General features: G+C 37.6%; 1 protein-coding gene and 1 non-coding gene across 3 annotated transcripts; one reads left to right on the top strand and one right to left on the bottom strand.

Moving 5' to 3' along the window:
* Positions 1–3303: 3303 nt before the first annotated feature.
* Positions 3304–3410, top strand: LOC133833385 (small nucleolar RNA R71). The gene has a single exon (XR_009892766.1). It is a non-coding gene; the product is annotated as a small nucleolar RNA R71 (small nucleolar RNA).
* Positions 3411–7490: 4080 nt separating this feature from the next.
* On the bottom strand, positions 7491–19246 carry LOC133830509 (RINT1-like protein MAG2). Of its 2 annotated transcripts, XM_062260499.1 has the most exons (4): positions 18711–19246; positions 18500–18607; positions 9822–9925; positions 7491–9730 (listed from the first exon to the last, which is right to left on the bottom strand). In XM_062260499.1, the coding sequence occupies exons 1-4, from the start codon at positions 19009–19011 to the stop codon at positions 7820–7822; spliced, it is 2424 nt and encodes an 807-aa protein (XP_062116483.1). In that variant the 5' UTR covers positions 19012–19246; the 3' UTR covers positions 7491–7819. The 2 variants fall into 2 exon arrangements, with proteins under 2 accessions (XP_062116483.1, XP_062116484.1); XM_062260500.1 differs by lacking the exons at positions 18500–18607; positions 18711–19246 and adding an exon at positions 11133–17589.
* Positions 19247–19675: the final 429 nt, after the last annotated feature.

Below are 19675 nucleotides of genomic sequence, written 5' to 3'. Positions count from 1 at the left end.
GAAGGATCCACCTAATTAAACGCGCCTTAGCATCCTTTTTGGAAAGGAGATATTTTAAGGCGGAATGGTCTGTAAAGACTGTGATAGGTGAACCAATCAGGTAGGAACGAAACTTGTCAAGTGCGAATACTACAGCAAGTAACTCTTTTTCAGTGGTAGAATAGTTCATTTGAGCACTGTTAAGAGTTCTACTTGCGTAATAGACAACGAAGGGCTTCCCTTCCCTTCTTTGACCTAAGACAGCCCCTGTAGCATAATTGCTAGCATCACACATGATTTCGAACGATAAGTTCCAATCTGGTGGCTGAATGATAGGGGCAGAAGTGAGTTTTGCAACGAGCGTTCAGAAAGATTCCTCACACTCAGGTGTCCAACTGAACACAACATCTTTTGCTAGGAGGTTTGACAAAGGGCGAGCAATTGTCGAAAAATTTTGTATGAACCTCCTATAAAATCCTGCATGCCCAAGAAAAGATCAAATGTATTTAACAGTCTTGGGGGTGGGCAGCTTTGATATGAGTTCAATCTTTGATTGATCAACCTCAATTCCTCGTTCCGACACAACATGCCCCAAGACTATGCCTGATGGCACCATGAAATGACAGTTTTCCCAGTTGAGTACCAAGCCTTTCTCTTTGCAACGTTTAAGCACAGACTCTAAATTGAGAAGGCTTGATTCAAAGGAATCTCCAAAGACTGTCAAATCATCCATGAATACTTCCATACATTTCTCGATCATATCACTAAATATGCTCATCATGCATCGCTGGAAAGTGGCTGGAGCATTGCACAGGCCAAATGGCATACGCCGGAAGGCAAAAGAACCAAAAGGACAAGTGAATGTGGTCTTATCCTGATCTTCTAAGGCAATCTCGATTTGGTAATACCCTGAATAACCATTGAGAAAACTATAGAAAGGATGACCTACCACACGTTCCAATATTTGATCGATGAATGGAAGTGGAAAATGGTCTTTGCGGGTGGCTGCATTTAACTTTCTATAATCAATGCACATGCGCCACCCAGTTGTGACCTTGGTAGGAACAAGTTCCCCTTTTTCATTTTGTACCACTGTTACCCCAGATTTCTTGGGAACAACCTGAGTTGGGCTGACCCATTTACTGTCAGCAACAGGATAGATTATGCCAGAATCCAAAAGTTTCAAGACTTTAGTCTTAACTACTTCCTTCATCGTTGGGTTCAATCTTCTTTGAGGGTCACGACGTGGTATAGCCCCGTCTTCCAATTGAATGTGATGGGAGCAAATTAATGGACTAATACCTTTGATGTCAGCTATCGTCCATCCTAATGCATCTCTTTGTTCTTGCAACACATTGATGAGTTGGCGCTCTTGTGTGGCAGTGATCTTGGAGGATATTATGACAAGAAAAATGTTGTCAGCTCCCAGGAAAACATGCTTAAGACCATCAGGATGTTGGGCCAACTTTGGTTTAGGAGCTTGTTCAATGGAAGGTTTTGGTGTTTCTCGATGTTGAGGGAGTTCCTCAAAGATTGGATTCCAAAACATGGTTCTTTTAACTTGTGAGTGCTTGACGATTTCAGGGTTGATTCCAGACTCATCAGGCTCAGAAATTTCTGAAATTTGGAAGAGGTGATTAAAATGACTAGAAGTGTATTTCGATTTGACCTCTTCCAAAATAAGTGTATCGATCAGATAGGATTGGAAACACTCATCGTTGTCAGGTGGTTGTTTGCCGATGTGGAAAACATTCACTTCTAGAGTCATGAAAGAGATTTTCATGAGACCATTCCTACAGTTAATGAGTGCATTAGCTGTTGCGAGGAAAGGTCTACCAAGAATGATGGGAATTTTGGACTCTATACTCACTTCAGATTGAGTGTCCAAGATGAGAAAATCAACAGGGTAATAGAATTTTTCAATTTGAATCAGAACGTCTTCTACTATTCCCCGAGGTTTCTTAACTGATCGATCAGCCAGTTGTAGCACCACAGATGTGGGCTTGAGTTCTCCTAGACCTAATTACAAGTATATTGAATATGGCATAAGATTTACACTTGCTCCTAAGTCTAGAAGGGCTTGACCAAATTCCTGTTCCCCTATTTGGCATGAGATGGTGGGACAACCAGGATCTTTGTACTTCGGCGGTGTTTTGCAATCAATTACCGCGCTAGCTTGTTCTACCAAGAATGCAGTTTTCTTGACATGGTGCTTTCTTTTAACGGTGCACAAATCCTTGATAACCTTGGCATAAGCCGGCACTTGTTTGATCACATGCAACAATGGCAAGTTGATCTTCACTTGTGTTAAAAGGTCTAGGATTTCACCATGATTTTCCAGTACCTTTCCAGTGGATTTCAAAGCTTGAGGAAAGGGTGCCTTTACTGGAATGCTTATTGGCACATCATCATCTGGAGCGGGCATTGACGTACTCGTTGTCTTAGTTAATGGTGAAACCGTACTTTGACCACTTCGAGTAGTGATGGCATTAACCTCTTTGAAATTTGTATCTGCAGAGGAGGAGGTTTGTGCCATGTGTTGCCCTTTTTGATGGATTAGAGGTTGAGCGGGAAGTCTCCCATGCTCTTGAATTGCCAAAGTAGTGTTTAGCTTTGTCATTTGGATTTTCGTGTCCTTCATTTCCTCTACCATTTGTGTAAACACAAGCTTTGAGCTCTTGAGTTGAGGCTATCTGAGTTTGCGCAAGCATTTGCAAAGTATTCTCAAGAGAATTACTTGACTGCATGTTATTTTGAGGAGCAATGTATGATTTTGGTGGTTGTTGCTGCTCAGGCCTCCATTGGCTTCCAAATGCTTGGTTCGAATCCTTCCAGCTGAAATTTGGATGGTTGCACCAACCGGGATTGTAAGTGTTTGAGAAAGGGTTATAAGGTTTCTTGTAATCCCCTAAAGCATTGCATTGTTCCTCATTTCCTCCTCTTAACTCACTAAGAGTTGGGCACTCTTGCGGTTGATGTTCCGTCCCTCCATAGATAAAGCATGGATCTCGTGTCTCTACCTTTGCAGCCATGTGGATTCCTCTACCTTCTTGAGATTTGAAAGCCTCGAAATGTTGACTCAATGATTCAATTTGGCTTTTGACGTTGTCATCTTCCCTTAATTGGTAGATTCCAGTTGATCGTGGCTTGTCCATAGGACTCGGTCCATTCCGTGTGTAGGATTTTTCAGCGAGATCGTCGAGGTACTCGAAAGCTTCATCGGGATCTTTTTGAAGGAATTCGCCATTGCACATCATTTGTACGAATTGTCTTTGTCCGGTTGTGAGACCGTCATAGAAATAGCTGATCAAACGCCAGCTTTCGTATCCATGATGTGGGCATTGATTTATCAAATCTCTAAACCTCTCCCAGACCTGATGGAAAGTTTCATGGTCTTTCTGGATGAAAGTAGAGATTTGCCTCTTAAGGCTGCTAGTCTTATGGGGCAGAAAATATTTGGCAAAGAATGCTTTCGTCATTTCGTCCCATGTTCCGATAGATCTAGGCCTTAAGGAATACAACCAACTTTTTGCTTTGTCTTTGAGTGAGAAAGGAAAGAATTTCAATCTCACAATGTTGGTGACATCAGCTCGGTTGTTGAATGTAGCCACCACCTCTTCGAATTCCCATATATGCACGTACGGACTCTCATTTTCCAACCCATGGAAGGTTGGTAAGAGGTTAATCATGCCGGGTTTGAAATCGAAATTTGGCATATTGTTGGGATACATTATGCATGAAGGTGTGGCTGTACGCGTAGGATGTAAATATTCCTGTAGCGTTCTTGGTTGGACTTCGTCTTGATGAGCCATCGTGGGTGGTTCGGGAAGTCTCGGTGAATCAGGAGTGTTTGAACGAATGGAAGAAAACGACGAACTAGGAGAGTTTTCTAAAGTTTCTACTTGTTGTCTCACAAATCTCCCTAGTACGTCTCTGTTTCGTGGCATAAATATTTTTTAATTTGTAAGTATTATAAGCGCAAATGTGTAATAATGTAATAAGTATACACCAAAATGTTCCTAGGCCAATTGGAAAGGCTGCCAAGGTACCACTTTAGGCCCAAGAGCTTTTCTAGAACTCCCCGATGTTCTTAAAAAAGATTGGAGGGTAACGCTAGCACAGACCTTATTTAAGAACCAATTTTTCTAAGACAGAACAAGTTTGGTTTTTACTAATTTCCAAAATTACACAAATGTTCTCAATACTTTGTTTGATTTTTTTTTTTTTAATTTTATGATTTAAAATTTTATGCTTTTTTCGAAAAAAAACCTAAATCTAGAAAATAAAATTCTAAACCTAAAATTTTTTTTTAAAAAAAAACGAACAAATAAAAAAAATTAATAAGGAAAAAATAAAATAAAAGAGAAATTAAAAATTATACTATTTTTTTTTTAATAGAAAGAAAACAAAATTAATTTACTATGCAAACCTTTAATTGTAGAATTACCTCCCTGGCAACGGCGCCAAAAATTGATATCGCCCAATAAATTCCTAAGCGGTCGCAGTAGTAATCGGGCTATGTCGTATCCACAGAGAGGTAAAATACAAAATAAAAAGAGAGATTAGTAAATTAAAAATAATAAACCTTGGAAAAATGTAAATTTGAAAAAAGAATATAAACATTAAATGAATAAAATCGAGAAATTAGAATCAGAAAGAAAGTATGGAAGGCATAAATTTCATTCATGCAAACATATATATATTTTAATAAAATTGATTCATTCTACTCAACTATAATTCTACACCATTAATTATAGTTGGAAAATATATATAATAAAGCTCACCTTAAAATATGTTCTTTAATTAAATTATACTAACTTCTAATTTTAAAAACCTATCATATTATATACCTTAGAGCGACAAAATACCAATGACAGAATGCAGTAAAAAGCATATAATATAACAAATATCCTAAATTAAATTAAAAGCCTAAATTACATAAGAAGAGCATGACTAGACTTATGTAAAAGACACTAATAAATTTAGAATAAAAATTAGAAGAAAATAAATTTAATTGTAACAAATATATAGAAATGAAGAACAAAATAAAGAATCAATATATTAAAAATATAATGTTAAACATAAACTTCACTCTAGCCTTTCCACAAGAAAATTTAGCCTAAAATAGGCATTGTTGTCACTCACAAAAATGTAAAAGAAAAATATGAAAAATAAGTGTTTTTCTCTCCAATACTCTCTATACTCTCCTTACACAATCTGATAACTTTTAACTCCATTTGGTCCTCTATTTATAGTGTAAATAGGACTCAAAAATGTGTAGAATCGTGTACAAAATAGTTGGAAAAATGGCTGCAAAATAGGTGCAAAGTGGGAAAAATGATGTTCAGCCGTGGGAGACAAAGGCTGACGACGTGGGGGAACATGGGGCGACGTGGCAGGCTTCGGTTCGCTCAGCAGCTGGCTCGTGTCAGGCGGATGGGACGTGGCGTCAGGTGGCAGGCTGTCGGCGTCAGGTGGCAGGCGCATGGCTCGGCTCGGCTCGGCTGGCGTCAGGCTGGCCAAATGGTGTGCTGCCAAGTGGCACCGTGGGGGAGCAGCTGAAACTTGGGTTTGGGCTCCATTTTGGGCTTGATTTTGGGCCTATTTCTCCTTCAAAAATACCACATTATCATCATTTTTTTCAATTATATTTCTTTCTTTCTTCTTTCTTTTTGTTTGTGTCAAAAATATATTTTATTTCTTGAAAATTAAACACAAATTAAATTAAAATTAATATTTTCAAATATAAAATATATGACAATAAATCCATGAAAATATTAATTAAAACTTAATTAATTTTACACTTTAAGACTAATAAAATGATATTTTTGAGTACTAATCACTCCTCTTTCATCGTCTATCACTTCTAGGACGAGAAATCTAGATCTCCTTTATAGTCACAAGCCTCAAAATAGTGTTCATGGATTTTGATCACAAGAGAGAGAGAGATCTCTTGATCTATGAATGAATGGGAAAGAGATGACCACTAATGAACATAACCTTAACTCTATAAATAACTCTCTAACACCAAATTACCATCATATCTTTAATATAAGCTTGCTTATTAACTCTCCAAAGCTCTTTTTGGTAATTCCCCTTAAACTAATAGTTTCAATTATTAAAATTTACAATTTCTACCATAAAAGTCATAATTCTATTTTAACCTCAAATTTCTAATACTCATGACAATTATGCCCCAAATAATTGAAGGAGCAACCGTGTGATCGCCTTTCATCAATTTCAAATAATCATGGGTATGCATATTAATTCATTCATAATTTCAATATCTTGCATACCATACACATATATCACATAGCAAGTAAATACCAAAAGTTACCAAATTACCACAAAACCAAGGCCAATTTACAAAAGTACCCCTCTTCAAGGAAAGCAAATATTACAAATAAGATATATAAGCTTGCCCTAAAAGTTTGGAATCATTTAGAGGTGCTTAAGGGTGATTTTGAGCACCCTAGGCAGTGGGGAAGTGACATGTCGCCACAAAGCTTAAAACAAAAATCAAGACAGAGGACATGCGACATGTCACCTGTCTCAAGATTTTAGTTACGTGTTTTAGCTCCAAAATGATGTGTTTAAAAATTCTATTCCTACTGGTTGAGTCTAATGACGATGCATGCACTATAAATAAGGATTATTAGACAAAAGTGAGTGATATTTTTGTGAGCAGTGTGTGCTTTACGAGAGAGACATTTTCAAGTGCACATAGGACCTTGGGTTGTGAGGTTGAGAGTATTATATTCCACTTGTTTATCTTTATTTGTGAAAATTGTGATCTCCCTCCCTTAGACGTAGGCAAAGTAATTGTTGAACTACGTAAAAAAAATTTCAACATTGTATACAAGCTTACTCTTTGCAAGCTAATTTGCTTAGTGTCGAAGGTTATCCACACGTTTGCCTAAATTGCCTCTATAACTTGGTGTAGAAGTTTAATTCATCTATAAATAGATGGGTACGTACTATGTCCATTTGGAGACAAGGAAGCAAGAACTCTACTAGTTAGAGTACAAGTGCTTTCCTGAGTGAAACTTTTGTGAGCTTAAGAGAGCTCCAAGACAAAAGTGAGTGACCTCTTTGTGAGCAGTGTATACTTTGTGAGATCCTTCTACAATATGAGCCTCCATTGACAAAGCTATGAGGAATAAGAAGAGGAAGTAGATTGTATTTTGGTTTTTTATTTTATTTTATTTAGAGATTGAATAAATGAAAACGTGATATTATCATTTTCAGTTTTTGGCCTAATTTTTTTTATTTAAACCTGGATTGTATACCAATCTGGCCCTAAGAGGAATGTTATTTACAATAATTAATGTATTTTATCCTCTGTATGTAATAGAGAGAAATCCACTCATTTTTCTTAACCGCATAAATTTAAAGAGATTAATGATCCATGTACCTGCAATGAAGTCGTTTCTTTTCCTCTTTTTTTTTCTTTTTTCCAAACCAGAAACTCATCTCATGTACACCCTTGTATTTTAGCATGCCTCCTGAAATTGTAAAAACAGCCGTGCTAAAATGTTTTAAGCAAAATGACAAGTAGTTTCGCTACAAGTCATTTAGAGAACTTTATTATAAAGAACAACTAAATTGAATGGACATTTATTTTTATTTTTTTAAATTCCTCAACAGATCATTACGAATGCCGCAACTTTTTTCTTTTTTATCAGAATTAAATGTGTCAGTCCCGGAGTCCCAAGTCATATACAACACATGATCTCCTCATTATACCATAGATCCCCGAGTGAATAACATCTCTGATATCCACTCCCACTGCAACTCTTTGAGACCATGAAGATAATAATAGGTTTTATCTTGAAGCCTTTCAACTACCAAATACTCTGTTCTTCATGATTCTACCTACCTCAACTACACTCAAATGTCGAATTCTGTTTTCTTCCATCCATTTCTCCAATCCTGCAAAATCAGTTTTAAGTTGTTTTTCTGACATCTTCAACAGCCTCAACCCCTCACTTAGTTTTGGAAAGAAGCCTTCTGGCCTTATACACCAAGCTCTAAACACACCAAACAAAACCTCCAAATCACTACCAAACCTCTCAACTCCACCATCGTAAAACTTCACATTGCTCAAAAGAATACCATTGAATATTATTCGATCAATCCCAGAAGCCAGACTTCTCCACACCCCAATGAAGTCTTTCCTGTTCAAATTGACTTCTAACACTGACATTTTCCCTTGCAGATAATCAAGTGCCCCAACTAAAGACTTCGAAACAGTCCAACCTTCCTCACTTTTGTCCTGCCACTGCCTCTTGTTCTTCATATAATCTCGACATAGAGCATCAAAACCCCTCAAAATTACAACATATAGTTTTTCAACCCACTCCATTCTAAATGCCTCCAACTTTCCAGTCTCCAAATCAAATATACCACTTTCAAGATCTCCAATTGGTCCTTTACCACCTTCGTTCTCCTCCCTAAAAGATTCTTCATGTTGATCACCCTGAACTGATCCCAACTCCAGAAAGAAGACATCCTCACACCATTCCTTTAGTGTAGATTCCAATTTATGAGCGGCATTAATAGATTTTGCCACTTTAATTAAGGCATCATCATTAGTCAAGGCAGTCAAACCTTCAGCTTCTTGGCACCTGAAAAGCAAGCAGTTCAAAAACTTTACTAAGATAGGGGCACCAGCTGATCTGAGAAACCTTGACCTGAGGGATAACTTAGGAAGTGATCGACAACGGTTAATTATAGCTGATAAGTGTCGTAGAAAAGCACTAGCAATTGGAGGAGCATTATAATCTTCGGGATTGGATAAAAGGTTTGCTCCCTGAACCTTTATTGTCCAATTTTTCTCATCCTCACAATTAGTTTTCAACTTATTTAGTATATTTCCAAGCTCTATCTTCGCCCAAAGGTCAAGCCAGTCAGGCCGATCACTAAAAACAGACAAAGAAGAAATCTTCTGCATGCTCCCATCTTCCTGAAAAGAAAACGAGACTCCAGAATGCTCCAACAGAGACTTAATCTGTTTATCAAAAGATATCATCAAGTCAATAAGATGAAGCCAGGATGCTCTAGCCTGTGATTGAATATCTATATCATTCTCTTTATCCAACTGTGCAACATACTTGGGGAAAATTTCTTTAGCCAAGTAAGTTGATAGGGAGGATACATTAGCTGAAATCCATTCTTCTCTGCAACTATATCCAGATAGCATTGCTTCGTCAACCAGTGGTTGTAATAGTTCGTCCATAGAGTCTACATAATCCCTGGTCATTTTATAAACAAGGGCAAAAATAAATTCTGGCTTATCAATCCACTTTGAGAGATGGCGTTGGGATGCCAAGGACATAGGATTAACCAGCTCCTCAATCACCCAAAGTGGCTGATATAGAGCAACTTCCCTACTAAAGCCTTCAAGTTGCCGAGATTTTCTTCGTCTCTGAAGTTCCTGTAGACTGCACAGAGCAAAAAAGTTTTCACAGTACTGGTGTTTGAGGTCCCCTTGCATTGTAAAAAGAGGATTGAGGACTTTGGCTGTATTTGGGGCTGCAGAAGTAAAAGATGATAGTGAGGGTGGCCATCCAAGGGAAGCTAGAAGTGCTCGATGGTCTGCAATTGCCTGTGGTCTTAAGATGGCCAAAGCTCGATCTACTCTGTGATCAACTGCTGAAACAAGACGTCCCCATTGAGAGTGCCTTTTCGTGACCGAAGTTAAAATGTCTTCAGTCAGTCTCAGAGTTTTAATAGCACGCAAACGAGTATCCTGCATTAATTGAGAATTCAAGTATAATCAATGACCTGAAGACATAATAATTAAGAAAACTATTTAATGTAAACAAAGTTTCCGTACTCACTTCTGAGTCTTGTGTTGCATAATACTTCCTTAAGTTTTTTGTCATGGTTGAAGATACAGCATCTTCAATGTCACCAATCAAATTATCAAGCTTCAATGCTGTTTCTGAAAGATCAAAGGTATAAAATAAATTAAAAAAATAACAGCACAAGAAAATTTGACTAATACCAGAGTTCAAATCACGATTATTATAACATGTATTCCGAAGAAGAAAAGAACTTAGGTCGAAAACACAGTAACATATTACTATTATATATAGAGGGATATTGACAGCAAAATTACCCAGATAAATACCCAAGCTTTTTTTGGCAGTGAAACTAGGTAAGCTCACTAAAGCAGTGCTTCGTTACTACCCACTGCTTAACGATGTTAAATTCGCCATAAAAAAATAAAAGCTTGAGTATTTATGTGTCAAATTTTCAAAAGTTTGAGTACTTATCTGTCACAATTACAAAAGTTTGAGTACTTATCTGTCACACTTACAAAAGTTTGGGTAGTTTTGTCACCAATATTGCTTATATATATAATAATTTCTCCAAATGACGAAAATAAAAATCGCCCTTATATGGGAGGGACAAAAGTGATGTCCCTAACTAAGAAGCTCATTTTATATATATATATATACTTTATTTTTACAAAAATAATGATTGAATTAATATTATAGAGGGTAGTTATATTTATACTTCAAAATATTATAAAGACACCCCATTTCTATAAAATATTTTTTTAGTACATATTTAAGATTTAACCTTAAAACAAATGGCTAAAATATACCACTTTAATTCTATTAATTAAATTTTAGGATTAGCAAGTATACTCCAATTCTAATTAAATTAAAATTTTATTTTTGTCCTATTAAATTGAATATTTATAATCTTTTAAAATTGGATTTATTTTTAAAACAGTACAAAAAAAAAAACATATTGAAAAAATTATAGAATATAAAAGTTTAAAAATATTTAAAAAATGACAATTTATATATAATATAAATATTTAGAGGTATAAATGCAACTCTTATTTACAATATTTAATCTCTGTTTTTTTTAAATAAAATTATAAATATAAAAGGATATTAGTGGCGAAACTACGCAAACTTTTGTAGGTGTGGCAGATAAATACTCAAGCTTTGTTGACAGTTAGAGAAATAGAGTATTAAATTTGATCTTTTGGGTTTCCTAGGGGTATAGGAATCGTTTCCTATTCTGTTTTTTTTAATGTAGTGATTCTTGTATAGCCTATATATAGTTCTAGCCATAAGTTGTATAAAAGAGTATCAGAAATAAAATATAAAAAAAGTGTGATTATTTCTCACCATTTCATTATGGTATCAGAGCTGTAAGGCTCCTCTCTGTCCATTCCAGCAACTACCAATTTTTCCAGCAAATCCGTTTCAGTCATTGATCTCGGCAAGAACCAGTCCGTCGTCCAATCACACGGCCCACCCAACTGCAAAAGCCCTCAGATGGCCAGCCACGACGCAACCCGACCCTAGTCACTCCACTCCGGCGTCGTCTCCAGTCATTACTCCGGCGCCGCACAACCCAGGCAGTTCTCCAAAGGTCTCGACCAGTCCAGTCCGGTGCTCCTCACTCTGCCAATTTTTTTTGTTTTTGTCTCCAGTAAACACTCGGCCCCCCTAGCCTTCAGAGTCTCTCCCTCTTCCTTCAGGCTAAAGCACAATAGCCCAAGCTACTGTTCCAGGCCCAAGTTGTTGTTCCAAGCCCAAGCTTTTTCCCTACTGATTCCAGGCCCAATATTTTGTTTGCTCACTGTTCAATTTTTTTTATCTGTCTCTAACCCAAATTTTTTTTTTTCAGAAATTGTTCAGCTAATTATTTCCAACATGTCAAACAATGAAAAAATTTCATCCCCAACCAGTGTACCTATCCAAACTCAGGCTCATAATCAGTCCACCATTACCTCTATCAAGTCTAGGCCCACAATTCCTAATCCATCTTCCTTAAAAGCCAAGTTTGTTACCGACTCTCATAGTACCTCAACTACACAGTCCGGTAATGTTCTTTCTACTTTCCAAACACCATGGATAATCGATTCCGGCACAACTGATCATATGACAGCTTTATCTCACCTATTTGATTCTTATTATCCATGTTTCACTAAATCTAGTGTCAAAATCGCAGATGGATCTTACTCTCCTATTGTAGGAGTTGGCACCATTACATTGTCTGCTGATTTACATCTTAAATCGGTTCTTTATGTGCCTTCCTTGAAATGCAATTTAATCTCTGTCCATAAGTTAACTGCTGATAATCATTGCCTTGCTAAATTTGTGTCAAATTCGTCACTTTCAGGATCTATCATCAGGGAGAACGATTGGCAGTGCTAGGATTCGTAACGGACTTTATTTCTTTGATGGACAATTTCAAAGAAAAGAACAACAAGATCGTTTGGATTCAAGCTCTAGTTCTAATTCCTATGTTTCAAAATCTGATTTCACTTCTCGTACAATTATGTTATGGCACTGCCGACTTGGGCATCCAAGTTTTTCATATTTAAAACAATTATTCCCATCTTTGTTTATTCATAAGAAGGTGGCTGAATTTCAATGTGACATTTGTCAATTTGCCAAGCATACACGTGCTTTGTTTCCTCCAAAGATGTATACACCCTCTAGTTCTTTCTCTCTTGTTCACAGTGATATATGGGGACCCTCCAAGGTCACTACTTCTCATGGTAAGCGTTGGTTTATTACGTTTATTGATGATCGCACCCGTATCACTTGTCAGAAACATGTCAAATTTTTCAAAACTTTCATCATATGATTCAAACCCAATATCAAGCCTCTATCAGAGTACTTCGTACCAACAATAGTACTGAATATTTTAATACTACTCTCGGTCCCTACCTTCTCAAAAAAGGGATTGTTCATCACAGTTTGTGTGTAAACAGTCCCTAGCAGAACGGGGTTGCTGAACGGAAAAATCGTCACCTCTTAGAAGTAGCTTGTGCTCTCATGTTTACTACGCATGTTCCAAAATACCTTCGGGGCGATGCTGTCCTCACTGCTACTTATCTCATTAATCGTCTTCCCAGTCGACCCCTTCAGTTCAAAACACCATATTCTGTTTTTCAAACTCTGTATCCTCATGTGTCCGCAAATACTTTGCCTGTCAAAATTTTTGGTTGTATCTTTTGTCCACATTCACTCCTAAAATAGGAGTAAACTTGATCCTAAAGCCATTAAGACGGTGTTTTTGGGTTATTCTCCTACACAGAAAGGCTATCGATGCTATTGTCCTCTCACCAAAAAAATCCTATACCTCACGTGATGTCACCTTCTTTGAAAATACTCCTTACTTCACTCCCACCTCGTTTCAGGGAGAGCATCATAATCATCACGAAAGAGAAGCTCAATGGTCGTGGGGGTTAGAATTACCTCTATCCCGTCCTCTCTCTTTTGAGCTAGAAATTACCCCTTCTCTCTCTTCTGAGCCAGAAATCACTCATTTCTCTTCTTCTGAGCCAGAAATTACCCTTTTCTATTCTTCTGAGCCTCCATTGTTTTCTGAGCCTTGAACATCAACCCTCTCACGAATATGGATCTTCTCTTCAAGACCAACAGAAAGAACTACGGGTGTATTCCAGAAGGAATAAACAGGTTACGAATCCTCAGCATAGTCAAGCTTCAAATCCGGTGATGGAACCACTTCCCTCAAAAGATCCAGGTACTCTTCCATCAAACAAACAGTCAGATCTAGATATTCCCATTGCATTGAGAAAAGGAACTAGAACATGCACCCAACACCCCATTTCAAAGTTCATCTTTTATTCAAAATTGTCATCTCCATTTAAAGCTTTTACCTCTAGTCTATCAGATGTTGTGATTCCAAGGAATATTGAAGAAGCACTTGATTCTCCCCAATGGAAAGCAGTAGTGCTTGAAGAGATAAGAGCACTCAATGGAACGTGGAATTTAGTGGAGTTACCACCAGACAAGAAGGTAATAGGGTGCAAATGGGTGTTCACAGTCAAGTACAATGGATCTATTGAGTGGTACAAAACTCGATTAGTTGCCAAGGGATTTACTCAAACCTATGGAATTAACTACACGGAAACGTTCGCTCCAGTTGCCAAACTCAACACTATCAGAGTTCTTCTCTCGCTAGCTGTTAACCTGGATTGGGAATTGCATCAACTTGATGTAAGAATGCATTCTTGAATGGGGATCTTGAAGAAGAAGTGTATATGAGTCAGCCTCCGGGATTCGAAGAGTCTCTCATGACAACCATAGTTTGCAAACTGAACAAATCACTCTATGGCTTGAAACAATCTCCTTGAGCATGGTTCAATTGTTTCTTGAGAGTTGTCAAAGGGCTTGGATACATACAAGGTCAGACTGATCACACTCTCTTTGTTAAGCACTTAGGAAGTGGAAAAATTGCGGTATTGATCGTATATATTGATGACATAATTATCACTGGTAATCGCACTGAGGAGATGAACTCAATCAAAGAAATGTTGGCAAATGAGTTCGAAGATAAAGATCTCGGTGCTCTCAAATATTTTCTGGGTATGGAATTTGCTAGAAGCAAAAAAGGTATTTCTGTGTCCCAGAGAAAATACACTCTAGACCTTCTAAAGGAGACAGGCATGCTCGGAAGCAGGCCCAGCAAAACTCCAATTGAGCTCGGACATAAAAGGAAAATGTTTGAAGGAAGTCCAGTTGACAAGGGGAGGTACCAACAGCTGGTACGAAAACTCATCTACCTCTCACATACTAGACCCGACATTGCTTTTGCAGTGAGTCTAGTCAGTCAATACATGCATGATCCGTGTCAAGGACATCTCAATGCAGTGTATAGGATTCTGAGATATCTCAAGCAAACACTAGGAAAAGGCCTGTTCTTCAGGAAGACAACTGACAGAAAAGTTGAAGTGTTCACAGATGTAGACTGGGCTGGCTCAGTTGATGATAGAAAGTCTACTTCTGGATATTGCACAATGGTATGGGGGAATGTGGTCACATGGCGAAGTAAAAAGCAAACAGTGGTCGCAAGAAGCAGAGTATAGAGTCATGGCTCATGGAGTCTGTGAAGCTATATGGATCAAACGTCTACTAGAAGAATTGAGGATTGAATATGAAGCCTCTATTCAACTCTACTGTGACAACCAATCTACCATCAGCATTGCACATAACCCTATATATCATGACAGAACTAAACACGTGGAAGTTGACTGCCACTTCATTAAAGAAAAAATTGATGGAGGAATTATCAGCATTAGATATGTCCAAACTGATCAACAATTAGCTGATATTCTCACAAAGGGACTTTCCAAACAAGCATTTGATTTCCTAGCAAACAAGCTTGGACTCATCAATATTTATAGTCCAGCTTGAGGGGGAGTGTTGACAGTTAGAGAAATAGTATTAATGATTTGATCTTTTGGGTTTCCTAGGGGTATAGGAATCGTTTTCTATTCTGTTTTTTAATGTAGTGATTCTTGTATAGCCTATGTATAGTTCTAGCCATAAGTTGTATAAAAGAGTATCAGAAATAAAATATAAAAAAAGTGTGATTTTTCTCACCATTTCATTAAGCTTTTCTTTTTTTTATGGCAAACTTAACGTTATTAGGCAGTGGATAATAACGAAGCAATGCTTTAGTCAGCTTAGGTAATTTCGCCCCAAAAAAAGGTTTGGTATTTATTTGTTACACTTGAAAGTTTAGGTAGTTTCACCGCTAAAATATATAACATTAATAAAATTCATATGGCTAGCATATGAATTGTCAGTGCAAAAATCTCATATGGTCAAACAACTGAAGCCAATACCAAAGCTAAGAGAAGCAATTGCTAGCCAATATGTATGTTAATGAATATTATCCATCTTATTTATTTTATTCAGAGCCACCAGCCACGCGAAAACTTTGACCTTTATGGGAACATTTGATTTCCATAAGAACTTAAAAGGTTTAAAGCCCTAGTCTCCTACTTGGCTTTTCTCTCTCTCCTAATGAAGAGACCTCTCTATCAGTCACCCTTCCTTGAAAATGAAAATTCCAAGGGCCTAGAAGTTAGAACCACACTGTACATGCTTCCAAAATCTCAGTCGACTACCATTACAAACTTCAAACCTCACACGATTAAGAATTCAGAATAACAATAAAAAATGAATTTCTTGGGATTCTTAATAAAGCCCAAGAGGCCTGACCTACATTTCAACCATAGCTATGACACCCGATTATACTTTTAATGATTTTATGCCATAAGGTATTTGGCTTTAGAGGAAATCTCCTTAACCATTCCATAACTTAAGATCTATTCTTCCTAACCAAGTTCCAACATCTAATCCTCCTTTGTCATGAATTTGGGTAGCTTCCTCCCAAGCCAATAAATGATCTTCATTACCCCCACACCACCACCACCTTCCCACTAGAAATCTCTCGTGATATTTTCCAAAGAATGGCCAACTCCCATTGGCATCTTGAAAAGGCAACATAATATACAAGAATTGATGATAAAACAGCTTGAGTGATGGTAAGCCTGCAACCTCTGGAAAGAAATATTATGTGCCATCAATCCAGACATTTTGCAACCTTTCTAACAACCAACTCCCAATATGATATGCTCAAACAATTCGTACCAAAGGCAATCCAAAGTATTTAATTAACCACTCTCCAACTTCACAACCACTATCTCAGCCAAAGACCTCCCAACATCATCTTGAACATTAACACCTAACAAAAAACTCTTAGCCATATTTATTCTCAACCCCAAACCATGCAAAATACCTCAAAAAAATAGGGTGTCATCAGCAGATGGCAAGTAAAAAAGAGACAGAGCATCCCTACCCACTTTAAAAAATCTATATAAATCATTATTCGTAACTTTATTCATCATTCTACTGAGACCATTAGCCACCAGAGTAAATAAGAAGGTGATAAAGGGTCACCTTGTCTAAGTCCCTCGTACTCTCAACAATTTTCATTGGCCCTCCCATTCACAAACACTGGAAAAGATACAGAGTAAATACAACCCTGCATCCAGCTTCACCATTTTGCACCAAAACCTTTCTTCTCCTAAATAAAATCTACAAAGCTCAACTCAAGATTGTCATATCCATTCTTCCCAAAAACGCTATATTCTTCCACTGCTTCATTAGCAACAAAAACCACATCTAAGATCTATCTTCCTGCAACAAATGCACCTTGGGCTTCTGAAACTGTATCCTCCAAAACTGCTCTAAGCCTCAAAGATTAAATTTTAGTAATTATCTTGTACAAAATTGAAAACAAACTGATCTAAAGTCTGACACTTTGCATGAGCTCACTCTTTTCAGAATGATGCAAATGTATGTCTAACTACCCCATCATATGTCTCATCTCCTCGAGTCAATTATGAATTTATGATTGCATTGTGTGTCGGAGTGTAACCCACTTGTCAAGGTACAAAGCCTTTCCAGTGAAAAGAAAGATTCATTTACCTAAGTATTATTCAGGTAAGCTTAACCTTGCCGTTTCCCAAAGACATTATGCCTTTGACTTTTTCTTCATTTGTCTACAACCCAGTCAAGAGTTGTACTTTTTCTTCTTTTGTCTACAACCTCAGATGACCAAGCTCTCTTATTTTTTTGGGAATAACGTATTAGGTCATCTATACAACAAATATTTTAATTAACATGAACATGATTAATGTTCTGTATTTTTCTTCCAGCACAAATCATACTATCTCTTTCACTTGTGCTTGTATAATTATCTCGAATAACCCTACTATCATATAGCAAAATCTGCTAACTGAAATTTAATCGAGATAATGAAAATATTCCCTCTCTTCATACTTGACACTCAACCTCAGTATTTTTTTCATCCCCATGTAAAGCACGTGGTAACCTTACTGTATGTTCTTTCATTTTACCTTCATCCCAGTTTGTTGAAATTGCCTATGTTATCAAATAGCAAGACACAAATGTGTAAAAAATTTAACGTCTCAGTAGGGGTAGTGTGTAAAGGCTTGATGAATATAACCATGCGTGAGTAATAAAGCTTAGTTGTCTAAAAATGAAAAATAAAATCAGTGATTTATAGTTCGTCCAAACAAAAATTCATACCATAGCTTTAGTAGGGCGGACAAGTGTCACATAATTGGTACTGCCAATTTTTAAGCATCTACACAGTACACGAAACTAGTCCAAGGGAGATATAAAATTACTACGAACAAGAAAGCTAAACGATCTTAGTGTTTCATCTAACAATTAATTAAATGCAAGATGTAGGGAAGAAAAGCAAGGCAAGAAAGGCACACGGAGAGCGAGAGCAACATTACAGTGTTTATAGACAATCTAGTAATAATACTAAACAAATGAAAACAATAAAGCAAAGTAAGGCGATTCTATTTCAACAAGGGAGCATTCAATTGAAACCCAAACAAAATCTCAAATTTGTATATGTTGTAGATATTGCAAGAAAACAAGGTATATGTCCTCCGTTTAGAAAAACGGGGGCAACATCAGTGTCCCAAGATTAAAGAGCAATATAATGCAGTCGTCTATGTTATGTAACAAACACATAAGAATGCATACACACCCAAAAGATCGAAAACCAGAAGTAAAGCACAGGGTTTCCCCATTCCCATTTCTAATCATGACAAGTTGTTCCCATTATCAATCATAGTTATTTCTCGTACTCTAAAATTCAAAAAGGAACTGTATAAGAAACTCACCAGCATACAGCCGAACAGTCTCGACTCTCGCCACTTCCTTCGCCAATGCTGGCAACTCCTCCCCCAATATCTTCTCCGTTCTCCCTTTTCCCTCTCCACTTTCCCCATCTGTACCAATATAAATATAATTATATACATCAGCATTACAATCCCACAAAACAACCATGATAACCTACCAAATTTCACCAAAATCACAACAATTCAGCAATACCTGGCTCGGTATAATTATGAGAGCGAGTGGAAGATCTGAGACCGATCAATTGGCCATTAATGTCGCTCAAGAGGGCGTGGATTTGATCGGAGAACAAAGCGTAAGCAACCAAGGTGGCTCCAAGGCTCCGATTGAGGTCAATTAGGTTTTGATCCAAATCGGAGCAGTGAGATTGGAGCTCTGAAACGAGATTGGGAGCTCGGGTCAGAGTTTCTCTGGTGTGGAGATTGTCATTTAAGAAGGATACGACAGAGGAAGAGAGGTTCGAGGCTGGAGGCAGAGTTGGGGCGACCGAGTCCATTGCTTCATGCTATTGACATTGACTGAGTTGGAATCGTTCGTTTCGTTGTTATGAGTGGGAAATTTGAACCGAAGCTGAGGGTATTTTGGTGATTTAGCACGAACGAAAGCTATACGAGGAGCTTTGCTCCCATTGAAAGGAGTTTGAAGAGTTCTGAGCAGTGAGTCAGTGACTCGGTGCCGAGTCAACACTTGACTCGTTCTCCGATCTTTTAGCCAACACTAATACGAGCCCAAATTTATGTGGGCTTGGGCTAAGGCATAAGCATTGACAAATGATAGCAAATGATCCAATTACATAGTTAATACTGGGGATCTTTATGGAAAATTTACATCCACAACCCTATTTTTAGATGAACAAGTACAGGCCTTGCAATGGGCAATGGCAGAATAGTTGGTGCAAAGGGAACAAGATAGGAAAAGGTTGCCGGCGCTGAGGCCTGCCAAGTAGAAATGTTGAGACTCCCAGCGACACCCAACAACGCTCCTAACAACCACGTACTGCTCGCAGTTAACATAGAAGCCCCTGGGCAATAGGTTGACGCTGAACAAGTTAACCCGCCATCAAAAGTACCAAGGGTTGACCAATCCAAACTAATCTTGGAAAAGATTTGATCGATAGAACCCACCTACTTTTAAGGGGACTGTCGATCCTATGGTATCCG

Source organism: Humulus lupulus, chromosome 4, assembly GCF_963169125.1.
Source record: "Humulus lupulus chromosome 4, drHumLupu1.1, whole genome shotgun sequence".
In the NCBI taxonomy this organism is placed as follows: domain Eukaryota; kingdom Viridiplantae; phylum Streptophyta; class Magnoliopsida; order Rosales; family Cannabaceae; genus Humulus; species Humulus lupulus.
This window is presented reverse-complemented; position numbering and strand designations above follow the sequence as displayed.

What these genes read in the sequence shown, in the direction of transcription:
- LOC133830509 (XM_062260499.1), bottom strand. Translation starts at nt 19,011, where the DNA reads ATGGACTCGGTCGCCCCAACTCTGCCTCCAGCCTCGAACCTCTCTTCC. An exon ending in GACTGTTCGGCTGTATGCTG is followed by an intron (nt 9,926 to 18,499) that starts GTGAGTTTCTTA and finishes TTGATCTTTCAG; the next exon opens with AAACAGCATTGAAGCTTGAT. An exon ending in ATGCAACACAAGACTCAGAA is followed by an intron (nt 9,731 to 9,821) that starts GTGAGTACGGAA and finishes CAATTAATGCAG; the next exon opens with GATACTCGTTTGCGTGCTAT.